At 46.2% G+C, this 17,458-nt stretch overlaps 1 protein-coding gene across 5 annotated transcripts in view; it reads left to right on the top strand.

The window, feature by feature from the left end:
- The window catches only part of TNRC6B (trinucleotide repeat containing adaptor 6B), a 246,590-nt gene extending 229,132 nt beyond the window's left edge, over positions 1-17,458 (top strand). For all 5 annotated transcript variants that reach the window (XM_047786192.1, XM_047786193.1, XM_047786191.1 and 2 more), the window contains 8 exons: positions 2,551-2,688; positions 4,796-4,972; positions 6,595-6,741; positions 6,994-7,089; positions 10,244-10,468; positions 10,881-10,951; positions 14,656-14,795; positions 15,616-17,458. In XM_047786192.1, coding sequence (XP_047642148.1) covers positions 2,551-2,688; positions 4,796-4,972; positions 6,595-6,741; positions 6,994-7,089; positions 10,244-10,468; positions 10,881-10,951; positions 14,656-14,795; positions 15,616-16,003 — 1,382 coding nt within the window. In that variant the 3' untranslated portion in view covers positions 16,004-17,458. The remainder of the gene's footprint in view (positions 1-2,550; positions 2,689-4,795; positions 4,973-6,594; positions 6,742-6,993; positions 7,090-10,243; positions 10,469-10,880; positions 10,952-14,655; positions 14,796-15,615) is intronic.

Raw genomic sequence — 17,458 nt, 5'->3', positions numbered from 1 at the left:
CCACTTTACCTAAGGTTCAGGTGCCATTGCTCCAATTCTTTCTCTCCTAAGATTTTTTTTTTTTTTTTGGCTTTGCCCATGACATGTCCAAGTTCCTGAGCCATAGGGGAAACCCCATCTACAGCAGTAACAACGCCAAGTCCTTTACTACGAGGCCACCAGAAAACGCTCCTAAGATTTGTAACTTATTCATTTTCTACATTCCATATGTCACAGAAGAGCTCTAAGCAGCTAAAATAAAATAATTTTAATTCATTGTGACTTTTAAAAGAAGATTTAGAGCAATTTTAAGGAAAATTAATGTATGAGGAATGGTTCTTTATCTTACTAATCCTTACATTCTTTTTTTTCATCTTTACCAGAATCCTGGGTTATTTTTTAAATGCTTTTTCTCAGTGATTGGAACTGAGCTTTCACATGGCCTGGAATCCAAGCACCCTGTGCTAGTTTTCTAAGTCAAAGGTAGAGGTGTAATATGCCCAAGACGCAAACCCGCTTAGGCCACTAAAGCTCTATCAGAGAAGGCGCTTGTTCCTTTCAACCTTCCTTTCCTTCAGTCTCATTCCATTTTAGCTACCTAGGACAAAAGCAGAAAATTAATCCTAAACTGTTAAAAAAAAACACACACACACACATTCAATTTGAAATACTTCTAGCTCATTCCAAGGATTTCTGCTCCGTATCCCTGCCCTCCAAGCAGTCCCTTGGACAAGTAAAGTCAGTTACAAACAGTGTGAAGGGACAGTGTTCTTTATATCAAAAGCAACATTTTCCACATAGATAAAGAAAGGCGTTAGAATGGATTTGAATTTGGTTTACTGCGCACTCAGAGAACCATCCCTCACAATTCAGAGAAGCGCAGAGGAGAAAAACACGTCCTGGGCCCTCAGTGGGCTTTGCGTACCTGGAACTCGTCAGGGCCAGCAAGACACCGATAGATGGTAGGAGAGTGAAAGCAGTACAGCTCGGGTTCTGGCCTGGCCGGAGGCGCACGTCCTCAGGGAGAGTAGACCCGCGGGCCGCCTGAGCCGGTGGCGCAGTGGGAACCCTGCTGCCCTCCTTGGGGTGCCCGTGCTTGCATGTTATTGCTACACTAACTGTGGCTTGTTCTTTTTTTCTGTTTTATTCATTATTCTTCCCCTCCCCTATTTCAACTGTGTGTTTTCGTCCTTTATTTTGCTTTTCTGAGAGGCAGTTTGAAAGGTATTAAGAAATACATCCACGGAGTTCCCTGATCATTCATGGAGTTCCCTGATGGCTCAGCAGGTTAAGGATCTGGCGTTGTCACTGCTATGACTCTGGTTACTGCTGGGGTACAGATTTGATCCCCAGCCTGGGAACATGTGCATGCCACAGGCAAGGTCCCCCCAAAAAGTATTAAATACATTCTGACCCAAAATGGATGGTGGACCTTATGAAACTCCATCAACAAGCCTCTCCTGTGTGGTTCCACCTGGCCAGCTCTGTGCCGTGGGAAACCGTTACCTGCCAAAACCCTGGCTGAAAGCCTAACCCCTGGGGGGCAGACGGCCAAGTGAACTCTGAATCTCTCACCAATTGCCTGTTGAAGCTTTGGGGTCTTTGCCAGTGTATAAACTTCTTTCATATCCATCCGCAGATTCTTTGCTGACCTCTGTCTATCCCAGTCTCACATTCTCAGTTCTCTTTGTAAAATATAAACCTAGCTATCTCTCTCACTTGCTTAAAAGTTTCTTCATCTCCTGTCTAAAGGTCTAAGCTCCTTGGCCTGGCCTGTGAAGACCCTCTGCGACATGACTCGTCCCCGCCGTCCCTGCCACTCTCCACCTCCCTTTAGCCAGTTAGCCAGGCGTTGGAGTCACGTCCAACTCCTCATTCCCTAATGCACTGGAGCTTTGTACTTGGTTTCCTTACTGGCCTGCCTGCCCTGGGCCCCAGATCAGGTGTCCCTTCTGCAAAGCCTTTTCTCGCCCAGAGGCCCTACCTCAGCTTCGCTGCTGCTGTCACACCATGTTGCTTTGATGCGTGGACAATCTCCATCTCGTTTGGGGAATTGCTGGCCCCACATTCTCTTTGACACAGATGTGAGCTAAATGGATAAGTGAGTGTACACGAGCACTGAGATGTCCCTTTTTGGGGGTGGGGGGGGGGCTTTTTGGCTTTTTGACATATGGAGGCTCCCAGGCTAGGGGTTGAATTGAAGCTACAGCTGCCGGCCTACACCACAGCTCACAGCCACCCTGGATCCTTAACCCACTGATCGAGGCCAGGGATCAAACCCGCAACCTCATGGTTCCTAGTCAGATTTGTTTCGGCTGAGCCATGATGGGAACTCCAAGATGGTCTTAATTAGACGGCAGCAGTCATATGTGTTTTCATACCTGAGCAGAGTCATCATTTTTTTAGCAAGAAGAGCCAGGCTCAGCCTTTGGAATCAAAATACCACTTTCTAAGTAAAGAAAACTTCGTGTGAATTAGTCTTTAAGGGAAGCTTGTGGCTCTACCTTGGGACTCTTGGTATCTGATACTGGAAATGTATATAGAGATAAAAAATGGGGTTCTCCATTTCAGGCTTCAGCTCTGGCGGCATGGACTATGGCATGGTTGGTGGGAAGGAGGCTGGAACCGAGTCTCGCTTTAAGCAGTGGACCTCCATGATGGAGGGACTGCCCTCTGTGGCCACACAGGAAGCCAATATGCACAAAAACGGTAAGAGCAAGCAGAGCGCGTGAGTGGGAGCTGTTCTGACTCTCATGAGGTGCCAGGTAAACACAGATCTTTGGCTTTTTCTTAATAAATCTCTTGATCCCCCGCCCTCCCCCCCAACTCTTATGATCACCTGTAAGAGGAAGATTGGGGTTGTGTGAATTTCAAATTACGAGAAAGTGCTAGTTCTAATTAAGGGGAGCAGAGTTTCCCACCTGCGGAGAGACTGAGAGCAGTAGCAGTGAACTGGAGCCCCCCTTAGGGTAAAACCCTAACACATGGGCTGAGAGAACAGAACCCGTTTTTGGAACCACAAGAGAGAGGTCACAACAAATGCATTTCATGTTGATTGTTTGAACTCTTTGCCCTCCAAAAGAGGACTGAAGAGATCAAAACGTGTGACTTGAACGTTCCACAAAGCTTTCTTGCTTTTTATGAATGACAGTGTCTGCAAGACAGCAATTGAGGGCATGGTGGGCTTTGGTTCTGAATGTGGGTCAGCCCTTGCTCTCTGTGATTCTCTGTAAGAGCATCTTCATGTGCCTGTAAAAGGCCTTGGAACCTTCCTTCAGCCCTTGTTTCAGTGTTTGTTTCCTTCGACAATAATCTACTTGGACTCGTCCGTATCCATGAGAACCAAGTACAAAGAGGCTCGGGGCTGCCCCTGAAGAGGCTTCCTGGCAGTCCCAGCCCGTCCGTCTGGAGCCCTTCAGGTCCCCTTATAAACCCCTCCACGTGAAGGGGCCATGTGGAGCTCTCAGCCTCCTGTCTCCAAGCATTATTCTTTGATTTCATACTACAAAACCAAGAATGTTTCTTTGCAATTACAAAATCTGTCTCTGGTCTGAATAATCCAAGCCCAGCATCCATAGCTCTGGGCATCTATGCTGCTTCCTTAGGCTGATCATTCATCAGGGCCCCTTGTCCCCAAAGACATGATAAGCGTTTGGTTAGAAATGCACGGCGAGGTGTGAGAAGCTGTCTTGAAGTAAAACACTCCCTTTTTAGAGCTTCTAGGTAGTGTTTTCCCCATTTCCTTAGCCAACCCCAAGGTAATTGAGCTTTTCATTCTCTACTCCTTCTCCGTAATGTGCCCTTGAGTCACATTTCCATCCGTGGTTCCAGAAAATTAAATGACTTCTTAGCTGAGCACAGAGGTAGTTTTGATACTTGTGCTCGGCCCAGCCAAATGGATTATTTAATCAGTATGTACACATTTTAGTACATTGCCCTGGAAGTTATTTTATCTGTTCCTAAATAGTATCCTAAGAGTAGATCACGGAACACAATGCAGCCTTTAAAATTCCTCTGAGAAATAGGTAGAATGGTACCTCACAGAGGCCAAGAATTTCATTTACAGTCAAGCTTATTTTGTGTTAGTTTAAGGGAATTATTAAGCTTTTAATTTTTTCCCCTGCCTTCCAGCATATAAAATGCACGAAGGGGGCACCAAACAAAACCGCTGCAATGCTCTCAGGAAGGCCGTTACAAAGGCTTCGCTGTTCTTCATGTGTGGGGCCACGGATCTCAGAGCTGTCGAGTTCACTGCTGGTCTTGGGCTGGCAAAGCCCCTTGGCGGGAATGCGGGCTCATGGCTCTGGAATTTAAAGCAATTGCAGATGCTTTTCTCTCCAGTGAACTCCCTCTGTTTACTCTGCTTCTTCCAGCTGAACTAGGCCTGCTCAGCGCTTAAGAACTTGGGTGGGTTGGTGTCAGTAGAAATGTAGTCCCAAACCCTTTTATGTGCCGCAAATTGTTTAGTCGTTTTCCTGTTCCTCATCTTTGAGACGTTAGTGTAAAAACTGTGGGGATAATGGTATGATTCATAGTTTCCGAAAGTTCTGTTCATTGCTTAAGACCATGGAATTTTAAAACTGAAAGGGGCCTTCAGGAATGCGAACAGTGCCGCGTGCGTGACAACCCTAGGGGCTCGGAAAGGTGAGGTGCTTAGGTCGTCCCTCTGATGAGTTGCGAACTGGCTCGCGAGTGTGCCCTCTTCCCTTCCCACGCTGCAGGATCCTGCGTCTGAGCTGCTCTGAGAGAAAGGTCAACACGTTCTGTTCAGAGGCGTCCTTCCTGGTGTGACTTGGTTACCCCTCTCTTTTCTCAGGCGCTATAGTGGCCCCTGGAAAGACCCGAGGAGGGTCCCCGTACAACCAGTTTGATATCATCCCGGGTGACACGCTGGGTGGCCATACGGGTCCTGCTGGTGATAGCTGGTTACCTGCCAAATCTCCACCAACAAATAAAATCGGAAGTAAATCCAGCAATGCCAGTTGGCCTCCAGGTATTGTCCAGGAATTTTTTTTATTTTTCTGGGGTATCATTTATTTTGTATTTGTTCATTTCAGGTTCTGAACCGATTGCTTTTGCCACCTACCTACTTTACTAAGGCTCTCACTTTGATTTTTTTTTTTTTTTCCTTCATTCAGTAACTGTTGTCTGATGAAAGCAGGGCCTGTGCTGTGCTGTGGGAAGATAGAGGATTTCCTTCGGGGCAGGGGGGTGGAGGGTGTTTCTGCTGGAGAGTTCAGTCAGGAAGATAGGTGTGGACACCGGATCACCTAGAGGGCAAGTTACGGGGTGCTAAATACCGCACAGGCTCAGGTGAGCCACAGGAGGTCAGTGGAGTGAAGTCTGGGGGTAAAAGACAGTAGTAACTTTGGAGCTCAGACTTGGCATTCATCCACGCAAAGGAGGCCTTGTAACGTGGGTTCTTGTGACACGTCCGTTGACTTGATTAGCGTATTCATTAAGCAAGTATTTATGACCAGGTGCCAAGTATGCACTGCAGTGGCAAGTGCAACGAGACCACTTGCTGTTTGTTTCTGTCTTTTTATTGTGATACAAGTCATCTGTTTTGTAGAATTTTTTTTTTTAATTAACAAAGCAAAAAGTAAAAAGTTTGGTGTATGTCCTTCTAAACCTCTCTGTGCAGGTGTATTTGTGCTCTGAATATGTGTAGTTTCTATTAAAGCAGGTTTGTATACTGCATATTGGTTATATAGACGACATACAGCTCTTCCTGATTAGGAAAATAAGTTTATCAATTCTATCACATAATTTTAAATATGATCTTTTCTTTTTTTTTTTGTCTTTTTGCCATTTCTTGGGCCGCTTCCGTGGCATATGGAAGTTCCCAGGCTAGGGGTCTAATCAGAGCCATAGCTGCCAGCCTACGCCAGAGCCACAGCAACATGAGATCCGAGCCGCGTCTTTGACCTACACCACAGCTCACAACAGCACCAGATCGTTAACCCACTGAGTGAGGTCAGCGATCGAACCCGCAACCTTATGGTTCCTAATTGGATTCGTTAACCACTGCACCACGACGGGAACTCCCGATTTAAATTTTTAATCAGTGAAAAAAATGGTAAACTCTTTAGCACATCCTAGGCTTTCTCATGATAAGCCCGATTATTCCTGCTGGATTTTCCTGGACATTCTGTGTAGTAGTCATCATTTGTACTGTGTTCTCTCCTGTGCATCTGAGCCACTTTCCAGTGAGATAAGCGGGAGAAGTGTCTCATCACCAACGCACAGTTTCTCCCAGTTCTCGTCCAGGATGTCTTGAGCACCACGCTACTCACTCCTGCCTCCCTGCCCTCAGGCCTGCGTTTCCCTGGGAGCAGGAAGAGCAGGGTTGGGGGGCCAGACGCTCCGGATCTCTGGCATCAAGTTCACAAGCACAGAGAAGATTGACGTGTGATCACACAGTGGTGCCGCTGGCAAAGTGTATATATATGTTCAGGCCATTTTTTGTTTTAATAATTAATTCGATGGTGAAAATCTGAGCTGAAAGAAATTGATAATTTAAACTTTTCTCAGATCTGTTTCTTATACCAAAAAAATAACTCTACCAGGTTTTGAACAACTTCGTGCCTCTAGTATTTGTTCTCTTTATCTCAGAATTCCAACCAGGAGTGCCATGGAAAGGTATCCAAAACATTGACCCTGAATCTGACCCCTATGTCACCCCAGGAAGTGTGCTGGGGGGCACAGCCACATCTCCCATTGTAGATACTGACCACCAACTTCTGCGGGATAACACCACAGGTGAGTCAGTGCAGTAAACCCCTTGCATTGATTCCGCACCCAGGACTTTCATATTTGGCGATCCCGTGGTTTCATGTGTACTTGCTAGTATCTAATAATTTAACCAGAAAATATAGGACTACATAGCTTTTCACTTTTATTTTTTTAAATATAGTTTGTTCTTTCTCCTCATGAAAAGTTAAAAGACTTCGAGATTCCCCTAGTTATTCTGACGTTTATCTGCAATGTTTTTGTCTTGTTCTTCATCCACAGGGTCTAATTCTTCCCTCAACACCTCGCTGCCTTCACCTGGTGCCTGGCCCTACAGTGCCTCTGACAACTCCTTTACCAACGTTCATAGCACTTCAGGTATGCACCGGACCTGTCTGACTCCCCTTGGCCAGCCCCGTCCCATCGGGTTGCCTTTGCCGAAGGAAAGAGGTGTTTATTTGTTAAGGAATACCGTGAGAGCAGCTGACCAGCTAGGTCAGCGTAGATGGAGCACACCTCTGGTACTGGTCATATCCTCGGGGGACTTGCAGCTTCACAGAGGCAGATGAAACACGTGCACCTTGGGGACCAAGGCAGAGGTGACACAGTTGCAGGGAGCTGGGTGTTGAGAGGGCAACACAGGTGCTTCCCTTTTAACCAGTCAGCCAAGAACATCAAGGGCCATGGGAAGAACCAGTTAAATCCAGGTTGTTATTCCTAAGGCAGCCAGTTAGAGTTGGCCTTTCTCTAAAATTCTTCCACTGGGTGTTCTCTTTGTGGCTCAGCAGGTAACAAACCCAGCTAGGATCCATGAGGATGCGGGTTTGATCCCTGGCCTCGCTCAGTGGGTGAAGGATCCAGCATTGCCGTGGGCTGTGGTGTAGGTCACAGAGGCGGCTGGGATCCCTTATTGCTGTGGCCGGCAGCTGTGGGTGTGGCCCTAAAAAGAAAAAAAAAGGGAAAAAAAATTCTTTTTTTTTTTGTCTTTTTTGTTGTTGTTATTTCTTGGGCCGCTCCTGCGGCATATGGAGGTTCCCAGGCTAGGGGTTGAATCGGAGCTGTAGCTGCCGGCCTACGCCAGAGCCACAGCAACACGGGATCCAAGCCGTGTCTGCAACCTACACCACAGCTCACGGCAACGCCGGATCGTTAACCCACTGAGCAAGGGCAGGGACCGAACCCGCAACCTCATGGTTCCTAGTCGGATTCGTTAACCACTGCACCACGACGGGAACTCCAGGAAAAAAAAAATTCTTCCACTTACAGATAAAGGCTGAGGCCAGGTGGCCAAGGGAGAAAAAGAAAATGTTAATTCTACCAGCATCATTTGCTACAAGTCCCTTGTGGATTGCTGTTTTGTTTGTTTTTGAAAGACAATAGGGAATGGAAAACTTGATGGATATAATAAAGCTTTTGAAGTCCCCTCCTTAACACAACCCCTTACAGATTAGGAGGCCAGTCCTTAGTAATCGGCACCTCGATCTTGCAAGAGTTGGACCTTAAGCCATCAAAGTCTTTAAGGCTTCTGCTCTTTGTCCAGGCAAATGCAAATTAAATAAATCCTTAGCTTACTTCCTGAGACACTGCAGGTTAATGGCCTTACAGATTGTCATCTTCTTTCCACCTCTGTCAACAACAGTGCAGCAGTAATGCTCCTGCAGACCAGGCAGCATACTGAGCCTTCAGCAGCAATTCTCTTGCCTTCACCCATCTCTGGGGAGGTCCTGCTCTTACCCCATTTTGTAGATGAAGAAACTGAGGCTCAAAGAGCCGATATGCTTTTGCCTCAGGCCTGAGTGAGTGTACAGGATTGAAGGAGCCAGCTTCGTGTTCCGTGTTTCTAACCACCACCCTTCTTTATACTTTTATAGGACTGCATCCTTTACATGTAAAAACTCATTTTCGTCGCTCTTATTCCTTTTAATTGCCCACACCTCTCTTTTCTCTCCTTTTTTATTTGGCTGCACCCACAACATGTGAAAGTTCTCAGGCTAGGGATCAAATCCACACCACAGGGGTGACAACACCAGACCCTTAACCCTCTGAGCCACCAGGGGACTCCATCTATTTTCATCTTCTGTTTACAAATGGACAGTCACCTGAGAGGTGACCCAAGAATCACCCTGAACTTGTCTAAAACGGAACATAAACCTTCCCACCCCCTAAATTGTTTCTCTTAAGTGAACTCCTTCCACAGTGGTGCTGCCATATCACTGAGTCACGGCACCTCTGTCCTCCCTCTCGCCTGGCTCCCTGGCTCGCTGGCTCGCTGGCTCATCTCCCAAGAGATTTCTTCTCTCTCAGATCCATTTCTTCCCTTCCATTTGCTTTCACCCAGGTTTTGGTCTTAGATTTAACACTGCCTCCTGAATCGACTGCAAAAACCCCCAATAGCATCTTTTTTTTTTTTTTTCCCTTTTCTTTTTAGGGCCATACCCGCGGCACATGGAAGTTCCCAGGGTAGGGGTCAGATTGGAGCTTCAGTTGCCAACCTACACCACAGCCACAGCAACACAGGATCCAAGCCACATCTGCTACTTAGGCTACAGCTGGCAGCAACGCCGATCCTTAATTAACCCGCTGAGTGAGGTCAGGGATTGAACCCTCATCCTCCTTGACACTATGTTGGGTTCTTAACCCACTGAGCCACAGCGGGAACTCCTCTGAGAGCATCTTCAACAGCCCCCAGCTGACCTCAATGACCTCCTTTACCTCCCTGCCCTGGGAAATGCCCTTCAGCCAGAACTGGGGGGACGCAGTTGGTACAGAGAGAGTTTAAGTCAAACCTCGGTTTACAATTTCCTGTCTCAATGAGCCCGTCCATTTATGTAAATCCTTCAGGACTTGTCTTGGCAAAGCTTTTGCCGACAGCCCAGCATTGTCTTTCTCCTCTGTGTATTGAACGTGTGTGATGTTGCCTGGGGTGACCAGTTCTGTTGTTCGTCTGTTCTGTTTTCCCATCTGAACCTGAAGGTCTTGAGAGTAACTTGACCTTACTCACAGCACTGATTTGCCTGCCACCTTAAACCATAGTACGCCCTCGGTGGCTATTTATTGATTGTATTTTAAAAATCTGTTTCAGTGTTGTTATGTAATACTGTGGATCAAGGCAAGTATAATTTTTAATGTACTTTTTATTCCATCAAGAAGTATTTATGGAATCGACACTTCAGTTTGCTGGGGGTCACATCCTCCTATATCTGTAAGGCTGGTGGCTTTAAGAATACTTTTCTTGAAGTTATCTTCCTCTTCAGGTTGTACCGAGCTGAGAAAGCAGTAGAGAATTAGTTATTAACTGTTTAGCTCTTGTGTTAATTTGTCAATTCAGAGTAATCACTGAAATTTTTATATCGGATAAGCTCAGAGGACAGTATTATTTTGTATTGCTACTCTGAAAATGTACACTCTTCAGAATATAATGTGTATTTATCTTGTGTGCATGCATATATATATATGTGTGTGTAATGTATGTATTCATTGATCAAAGTGACCTATCTAACCTTAGTTTCTCCTTCACTTTCTCTTCTTACAGCCAAGTTCCCTGATTACAAATCAACATGGTCCCCAGATCCCATAGGACACAACCCCACTCATCTCTCCAACAAGATGTGGAAAAACCATATTTCCTCAAGGAACACTACACCGCTGCCCCGCCCACCTCCCGGCCTGACCAATCCCAAGCCGTCATCTCCCTGGAGCAGCACAGCGCCCCGCTCAGTCCGGGGGTGGGGGACGCAGGACTCGCGGCTTGCCTCGGGTGAGCAGGCTCTGCCTCCGGGAGCCGGGGCCTTATGTTCCCACAAATGTGGAGGACTCGGTGACGTCTTCACGAGAGGAGGTCGCGGGTGTCTGGCGGAGGACGAGGTGTCTCTGGTGGAAAACCGAAGGCGGGCAAAGGGACGCGCACGCTCCCGAGAGCTGCAGCGTGAGCGCCCTGGGGAAACGTGCCTGGCAGAGGCGGCGGCAGAGCGCCAGGGGTCGGGGTCAGGGTCAGGGTCTGGGAGAAGAGGCCTGGCCGCTCAGTGACGGGGTCAGGGAGGTCAGGGCGAGGTGGAAAGAGATGATCTCTAAAAAGGAGAAGCCTGCAGATTGTGGGAAAATGTTGTTCACGCGTGGCTTTCTTAATTTTGCGATCGCTCGTCCTGATCTTTCCTTCTGGCTGCTTACAGGCTCTACCTGGAGTGATGGTGGTTCAGTGCGTCCTAGTTACTGGCTGGTTCTTCACAATCTCACTCCACAGGTAATCTCATGCTTGCTGGGATTTTCTAGATGGGACTTGATCGCATGGAGGGAGGGAAACTCAGAGGTGCGGGCGGTCAGCAGATAGCAGAGCGCATTTGTTTCCTGCTCACTGCAAGAGGTCTTGTCTGCAGGGCTGAGCCTCCCCAGCCAAGGCTTGCAGTCCCCTTCTGAATGGGGGATGTTGGCCACTTAGCCTCACACCTGCCTTCATGGTGGTGACGTTCACACGTGTAGTTTATTAAAAAGTGAGAGTCAGGTGGTACGATCTGGTGATTTCTGTTTATCAGAGATCACTTGCTGTGTAGACTGGCCTGTCAGGATCTGGAACCAAATGGGAAAGGAGTGTTTGAAGTGTCATAGCCACGTCCCAAGAAGTTACCCGTTTTTGTATTATTCATTCCGTAAGACTCGAGCCTCAGCGCTGACCGTTTTTATGCTTCCTACACGCCCAGTTAACCAGTCATCCCTGCAGTAGAAGAATGTGTCGATTTCGTAGCTTAAATGCCGTGTGTGCTTTTAATTTTCTGTCTGTTACCCTCTTCTGTGTAGATGGCATTACTCTCTGACTCTCATCAGAACACGCCCTCTGGACTGTTTCTGTGGTGGTGGGTTTTCATTTGCACCAGACCACCCTCCCTTCACTTGGGTTGCCTGAAAGCTGACGTATTTACAGCAGCATTATGTTGAGCACTCAAATGGGGGTAAATGAACCCATGGAAACTGAACCCATGACCTTCGTTTGCACTTGATAGCACAACCTTTACCAGAGCTCGTTTCAAGGAGTCCTCTGTGCCTCCCGCCCTTTGACAAGTAGAGTGAAATCTCTGGTGTTTTAATTCATAAATGGGAGTTCCCGTCGTGGCGCAGTGGTTAACGAATCCAACTAGGAACCATGAGGTTGCGGGTTCGATCCCCGCCCTTGCTCAGTGGGTTAAGGATCTGGCGTTGCTGTGGCTGTGGTATAGGTTGCAGACGCGACTCAGATCCTGAGTTGCTGTGGCTCTGGCGTAGGCCGGCGGCTACAGCTCTGATTAGACCCCTAGCCTGGGAATCTCCATATGCCGCTGGAGCAGCCCTAGAAAAGGCAAAAAGACATAAATAAATAATTCATAAATGGATTCATGCACACTTTGTTAAGCTAGCATTTTCCAGAGTGTTCCCATGAGATATTAACAGGTCTCTGGCCTAATATGTTTGAAATACATACTTGATTAAACAAAATTAAGCAGGTGCCTTTGCTTTGACGCTTCTTAGACCCTTTAATATGCTGACGTATCCTGATCTTCTGCGGGGGAAATACAGATTCTCCTAAGTTTATTTGCTCAGTGAACCTATTTGTTGAGTAAATCGAGAGCTCATATTTTAACGTACATGTTGAGATAGACAATTTTCTAAATACAGTTAACATGAGCAACAGTTTTGATTGGCTCTTCATCTCCATTTCCAATCAACTCAGCTGAAAGTCCTGGGTTATTTATTTAGCTACGAGTTGACTCAAGTATGAACATTTTATGTAACTGCACTCAAAGCTATATATGCCTCATTATTTCTGAGTTGTCACATGTATGGTTAGAATGAGAAAAGCAATGTTGAAAGGAGCCTGTGTTATCGTATGAAAAATAGTAAGTACATTTGTATATGTATATAAGACAAATATAGGGCTTGGCTGTGTTTGTATTAAGTTGATTAATGCAAAAAATCAAACCACCTAATAGCAGACTAATCTCAGTCATCGCTTAAAAGCTTATAAGGCCTGGAGTCCCCATCATGGCTCAGCGGTAACAAACCCAACTAGTATCCATTAGGACACAGGTTCAATCCTTGGCCTTGTTCAGTGGGTTAAGGATCCAGCATTGCCTCAAGCTGTGGTGTAGGTCGCAGACATAGCTCAGATCCGACATTGCTGTGGCTGTGGTGTAGGCTGACAGCTGCAGTCCATTTCGACCCCCTAGCCTTGGAACTTCCATATGCCATGGGTGTGGCCATTAAAAAAAAAAAAAATTAGAAGGCCAAATTTTTGGTACCTGAATAAATTCGTCATCACCCATGGTTTATTTAGAGGATATCTGTTCAGAAAAGTCACTTGTGGCATATACTGACATGCTTATATAGTCAGTTTTCATTTATAAAACAATGCTAAGAGCTGTTTCTCCAATCATTTTCTATAAAGAACTCTGATAAAAACTGCCAGTTCTCATCCTGCAGGGTTTCCTTGGTAAAACCACAGAATGTTTCCACTGCTGTTGCCAATAGCACAACTTTTTAAGGCCATTCCAATAGTAATCTTGTTCCCTTCCCCAAAATGAAATGTTGGACTAAGCATCGTCAATAAACCTAGTTAAGAATATGATACAGGCGTTCCCGTCGTGGCTCAGTGGTTAACGAATCCGAATAGGAACCATGAGGTTACGGGTTCAATGCCTGGCCTTGCTCAGTGGGTTAAGGATCCGGTGTTGCCGTGAGCTGTGGTGTAGGTCACAGACACGGCTCGGACTTGGCATTGCTGTGGCTGTGGTGTAGGCCAGCAGCTACAGCTCCGGTTAGACCCCTAGCGTGGGAACCTCCATATGCCGTGGGATCGGCCCTAGAAAGGGCAAACAGACAAAAAAAAAAAAAGTAATGCTCAGAACCGTGAATGTTTTTCTTAAATTTTAAAAGATATTGTTATTGTGGTTGATTTATGTTCTGTCAGTTTGAGCTGTAGAACAAAGTGACCTGGTTACACATACACATACATTCTTTTTCTCACGTTATCCTCCCTCATGTTTCATCACAAGTGCTTGGATGTAGTTCCCTGTGCTATACAGCAGGATCTCATTGCCTATCTTCTCCAAATGTAGTAGTTTGCATCTGCCAACCCCCAGCTTCCAATCCATCCCACTCCCTCCCCATCGGCAACCACAAGTCTGTTCTCCATGTCCATGAGTTTCTCTTCTGTAGATACGTTCTTTTGTGCCATATACTAGATTCCAGATATAAGTGATGTCACTCTGACTCACTTCACTTAGTATGAGGATCTCTAGTTCCATCCATGTTGCTGTAAATGGCATTATTTCGTTCTTTTTATGGCTGTATATATACCACATCTTCTTGATCCATTCATTTGTCCATGGACATCTGGATTGTTTCCATGTCTTGGCTATTGTGAATAGTGCTGCAGTGAACATAGGGGTGCGTGTATCTTTTTAAATGAAGGTTTTGTCCAGATATATGCCCAGGAGTAGGATTGCTGGATCACATGGTAGTTCTATGTTTAGTTTTCTGAGGTACCTCCATACTGTTTTCCATAGTGGTTGTACCATTCTCTTAAATTCTTATTTGGATACCGTCCTATTTCTGCTTTTTAAGGTTCAACCAATCAACACAGATTCACTTGTTTACCTCTTAAGGGAAACAGACCACAGGTTGAATTGTATGCTTCCGTTTTAAGCTGTGTTTGTACAAACTTTTGTCTACAAAATGGGCACATTAAATCTGAACCCAGTGCTTTGAATATTTTAAGATTCGCCTTTCGAGCCTCTTATTCAATTCACTCTTGCCCTGCCTTGAGTTCTTCATTCATCTCACCAAGACTTACTTGGTGCTGATGCTATTAGTTGTGAACCAAAAGTCCTTTTTACTCTCAACTATAAGAAAAGTCACTTGACTTCCTTTTCCCACCCCACCTCCAGTTTCTATCTCACGACTGTCATTACTCTTTAGATTGATGGGTCAACCTTGAGAACCATCTGCATGCAGCATGGCCCACTGCTGACATTCCATCTGAACCTAACCCAGGGCACTGCCCTGATCCGATACAGCACCAAACAGGAGGCGGCCAAGGCCCAAACTGCACTGCACATGTGAGTACCCATCTTGCGCTCACCTTGACAAACATGCACCAAGAGGCACATGTGAGTATCTGGGCACCTGCTTAATTAAACAGGGATGCGTGAGAGCATGCACACAGACGGCGTCATCACTTAAGCAGTTGCTTGGGTACCAAGGTGGCTGATCTCTTCTACCTGTGTAAGCACGGACTGTCCAGTGTGTATCGGTAATCAGAATTCCAAATGTAAGGGATTTGTGAGGCAGCGAGTAAGTTTTTAGTACTGTTAGACAAGGCCTATTGTTATGAAAAGGTGAAATAATAGAATCTAGCTGCTTACTCTGACCTCTTGTGGGTGAGGATGAAATACTGTGGTCTTAGTAAGTAGCAGGTGTTCTGCCTGTGGTCTGAAGGGCTGGGTCAGACTCTGACCATCCTCTTCCTGCCACTGTCACGCTGGTGAACAGGAAGGAGCTGACTCCTGTGGCTGCAGATGCCATGACAGAAAAGTACACACAGGACAAGCAATGATGGGGAAGCTGGGTCACCTCGATGCTTGGGTTTCGATCTTGCACTTCCGAGGGGAAAAAAAGAGATGGGACATTTTGCTTGACACACAAATTCCACATCCCAAGGGAGACCGAGTGACACCTTCCTGCCGTTCTTTGCAGTCACCTGAAGGTCTAGGTAAAATGCAGGCTCAGATCCTGTGACTCTGAAAAGTACCCAGGGGGCGTGGCAGCTGCTAGTCCCAGGACCACACTGTCGAGTAGCCAAGACTCAGAACTGGCAGTCCCGGCGTGCCCTTAGGGTCGTGCTCCAGTGCACAGCTCTTTCCCTCCCCTTTTTTCTAGGTGTGTGTTGGGAAACACTACCATCCTGGCTGAGTTTGCCACCGACGACGAAGTTAGCCGCTTTCTGGCACAAGCTCAGCCCCCTACGCCCGCGGCAACCCCAAGCGCGCCCGCAGCAGGTTGGCAGTCCCTGGAGACCAGCCAGACCCAGTCAGATCCCGTCGGACCTGCTCTGAATCTTTTTGGTGGGTCCACAGGGCTCGGGCAGTGGAGCAGCAGCGCTGGTGGCGGCAGCGGGGCCGACCTTGCTGGCGCTTCGTTGTGGGGGCCCCCAAACTATTCTTCTAGCTTGTGGGGAGTCCCAACCGTGGAAGATCCCCATAGGATGGGCAGCCCTGCTCCTTTACTACCTGGTGACCTTCTGGGAGGAGGGTCGGATTCAATCTGAACTTAGAACTTTCAACTCTGACCTCGTGACCTTTTTTGGAACAGCAGCAGCACTAACTTGACCTTTTCGTTTTTTTTTTCAACTTGCAATAAATACATTTTTAAAAGGAAAAAAGAAAACGGAGAGAGAAAAAAAGGTGGGTCATTGACAGACTGTCTGAGCACATAGTTGCCTCCCTTATAACTTCAGTTTTTTCGTTTGGAATATGAATCCAAAAAGAGAACATATCACTCTTGAAATACTTGAATCATGAACGCCAACCTAGAAAGACAATGTGAAGCAAGTACACATACCATTTAAATTTAAACACAAAAAAATTAAAAAAATTAGTTTCTAGTTTTTCACTTTTTTCATGTTATATGGAAGTTGTTGCTAAGAAACATATATACTGAAAAAAAAAATAGCTTTTTAACTTTGTTTGCACTGGGTGTGTTTCCGTCCTTAGGTCTACCATGTTTGGGAGGGAGGGGAATTCAAAAGAATTGTTGGGGTGGGGGGAGGGAAGACTTGACGGAGCCTCACTTTAAAAACAAAAACACAAAAAACCTAAAAAAAAAAAAAAAAAAGAAAAAGAAAAAAAGAAAAAATTTGTGATTGGCTGGTTGATAAATACCAGTGTGTTCTGGCACATGTAACTGCCCAGGCATGCTCGTTCTGGTATGTGTGTGCACGTGTGTTCATGTGCATTCGCGTGCATCCTTCTCTCTGTCTCTGTGTGTGTGTGTGTGCCTGTGTCCTCTCCCCACCCCGACTTCTCAGAAAGCTGCATTGCTGACAGTCCGCAGGCTGGCTGGCCGGCCATCTGCTTTTTATTTTTATTTTATTTTGTTTTTAACTCTGAGAACACACGAGCACGGGGAGTCACTGCTACTGAAGCGACCCCGTTGGGCTGTATTTGAACAGAGTGCTTTTTAATGATGAAAGCAGGGAGCTCCTTTACTTTGGCAAAGTAGCCCGAGTTTTCCGTAGCTTTTCTCTTGACCTAGCAGTAGAGTGGAGCACTGCCAAGTCCCCCACATTAGGAGAGCAGGAGGTACCTCTTGGAGCAACTGTGTGTTTATTTATTTCTGTTTTTCTTTTCTTTTTTTTTAAGTAAGTGGTCACTAGGCGCCTCTGAATATGTTCAATTTCATGCTAGCCTTTTCTTTGGTTTGAATGGGAACAGATGAAAAGATCGTTTTTAATTATGTGATGTCTCAAAAGCAGGAAAACTGTGGTGTTCCCCCTTTCTTGCATAATCAGGAAGGAGAAATTCATCCGAAAAGTCAGGTAATGCGGAATTGAAATTTTCTATTGGTTCTCTTTTTCATTTTACAAAAACAGAAAAAAATCAGTGGTGAGCAGCCTCCTGAAAGCATCCGCAGCTCCTCCCTCTCTGCTCCTCTCTCGCTGAGCGTTACCTGTGCCAGGCCGTGGCGTGTTACAGCACCAGGCCATCACTGACAGAAACGTTTA

Source organism: Phacochoerus africanus, chromosome 7 (assembly GCF_016906955.1).
Source record: "Phacochoerus africanus isolate WHEZ1 chromosome 7, ROS_Pafr_v1, whole genome shotgun sequence".
NCBI classification, from domain to species: Eukaryota; Metazoa; Chordata; class Mammalia; order Artiodactyla; family Suidae; genus Phacochoerus; species Phacochoerus africanus.
This window is presented reverse-complemented; position numbering and strand designations above follow the sequence as displayed.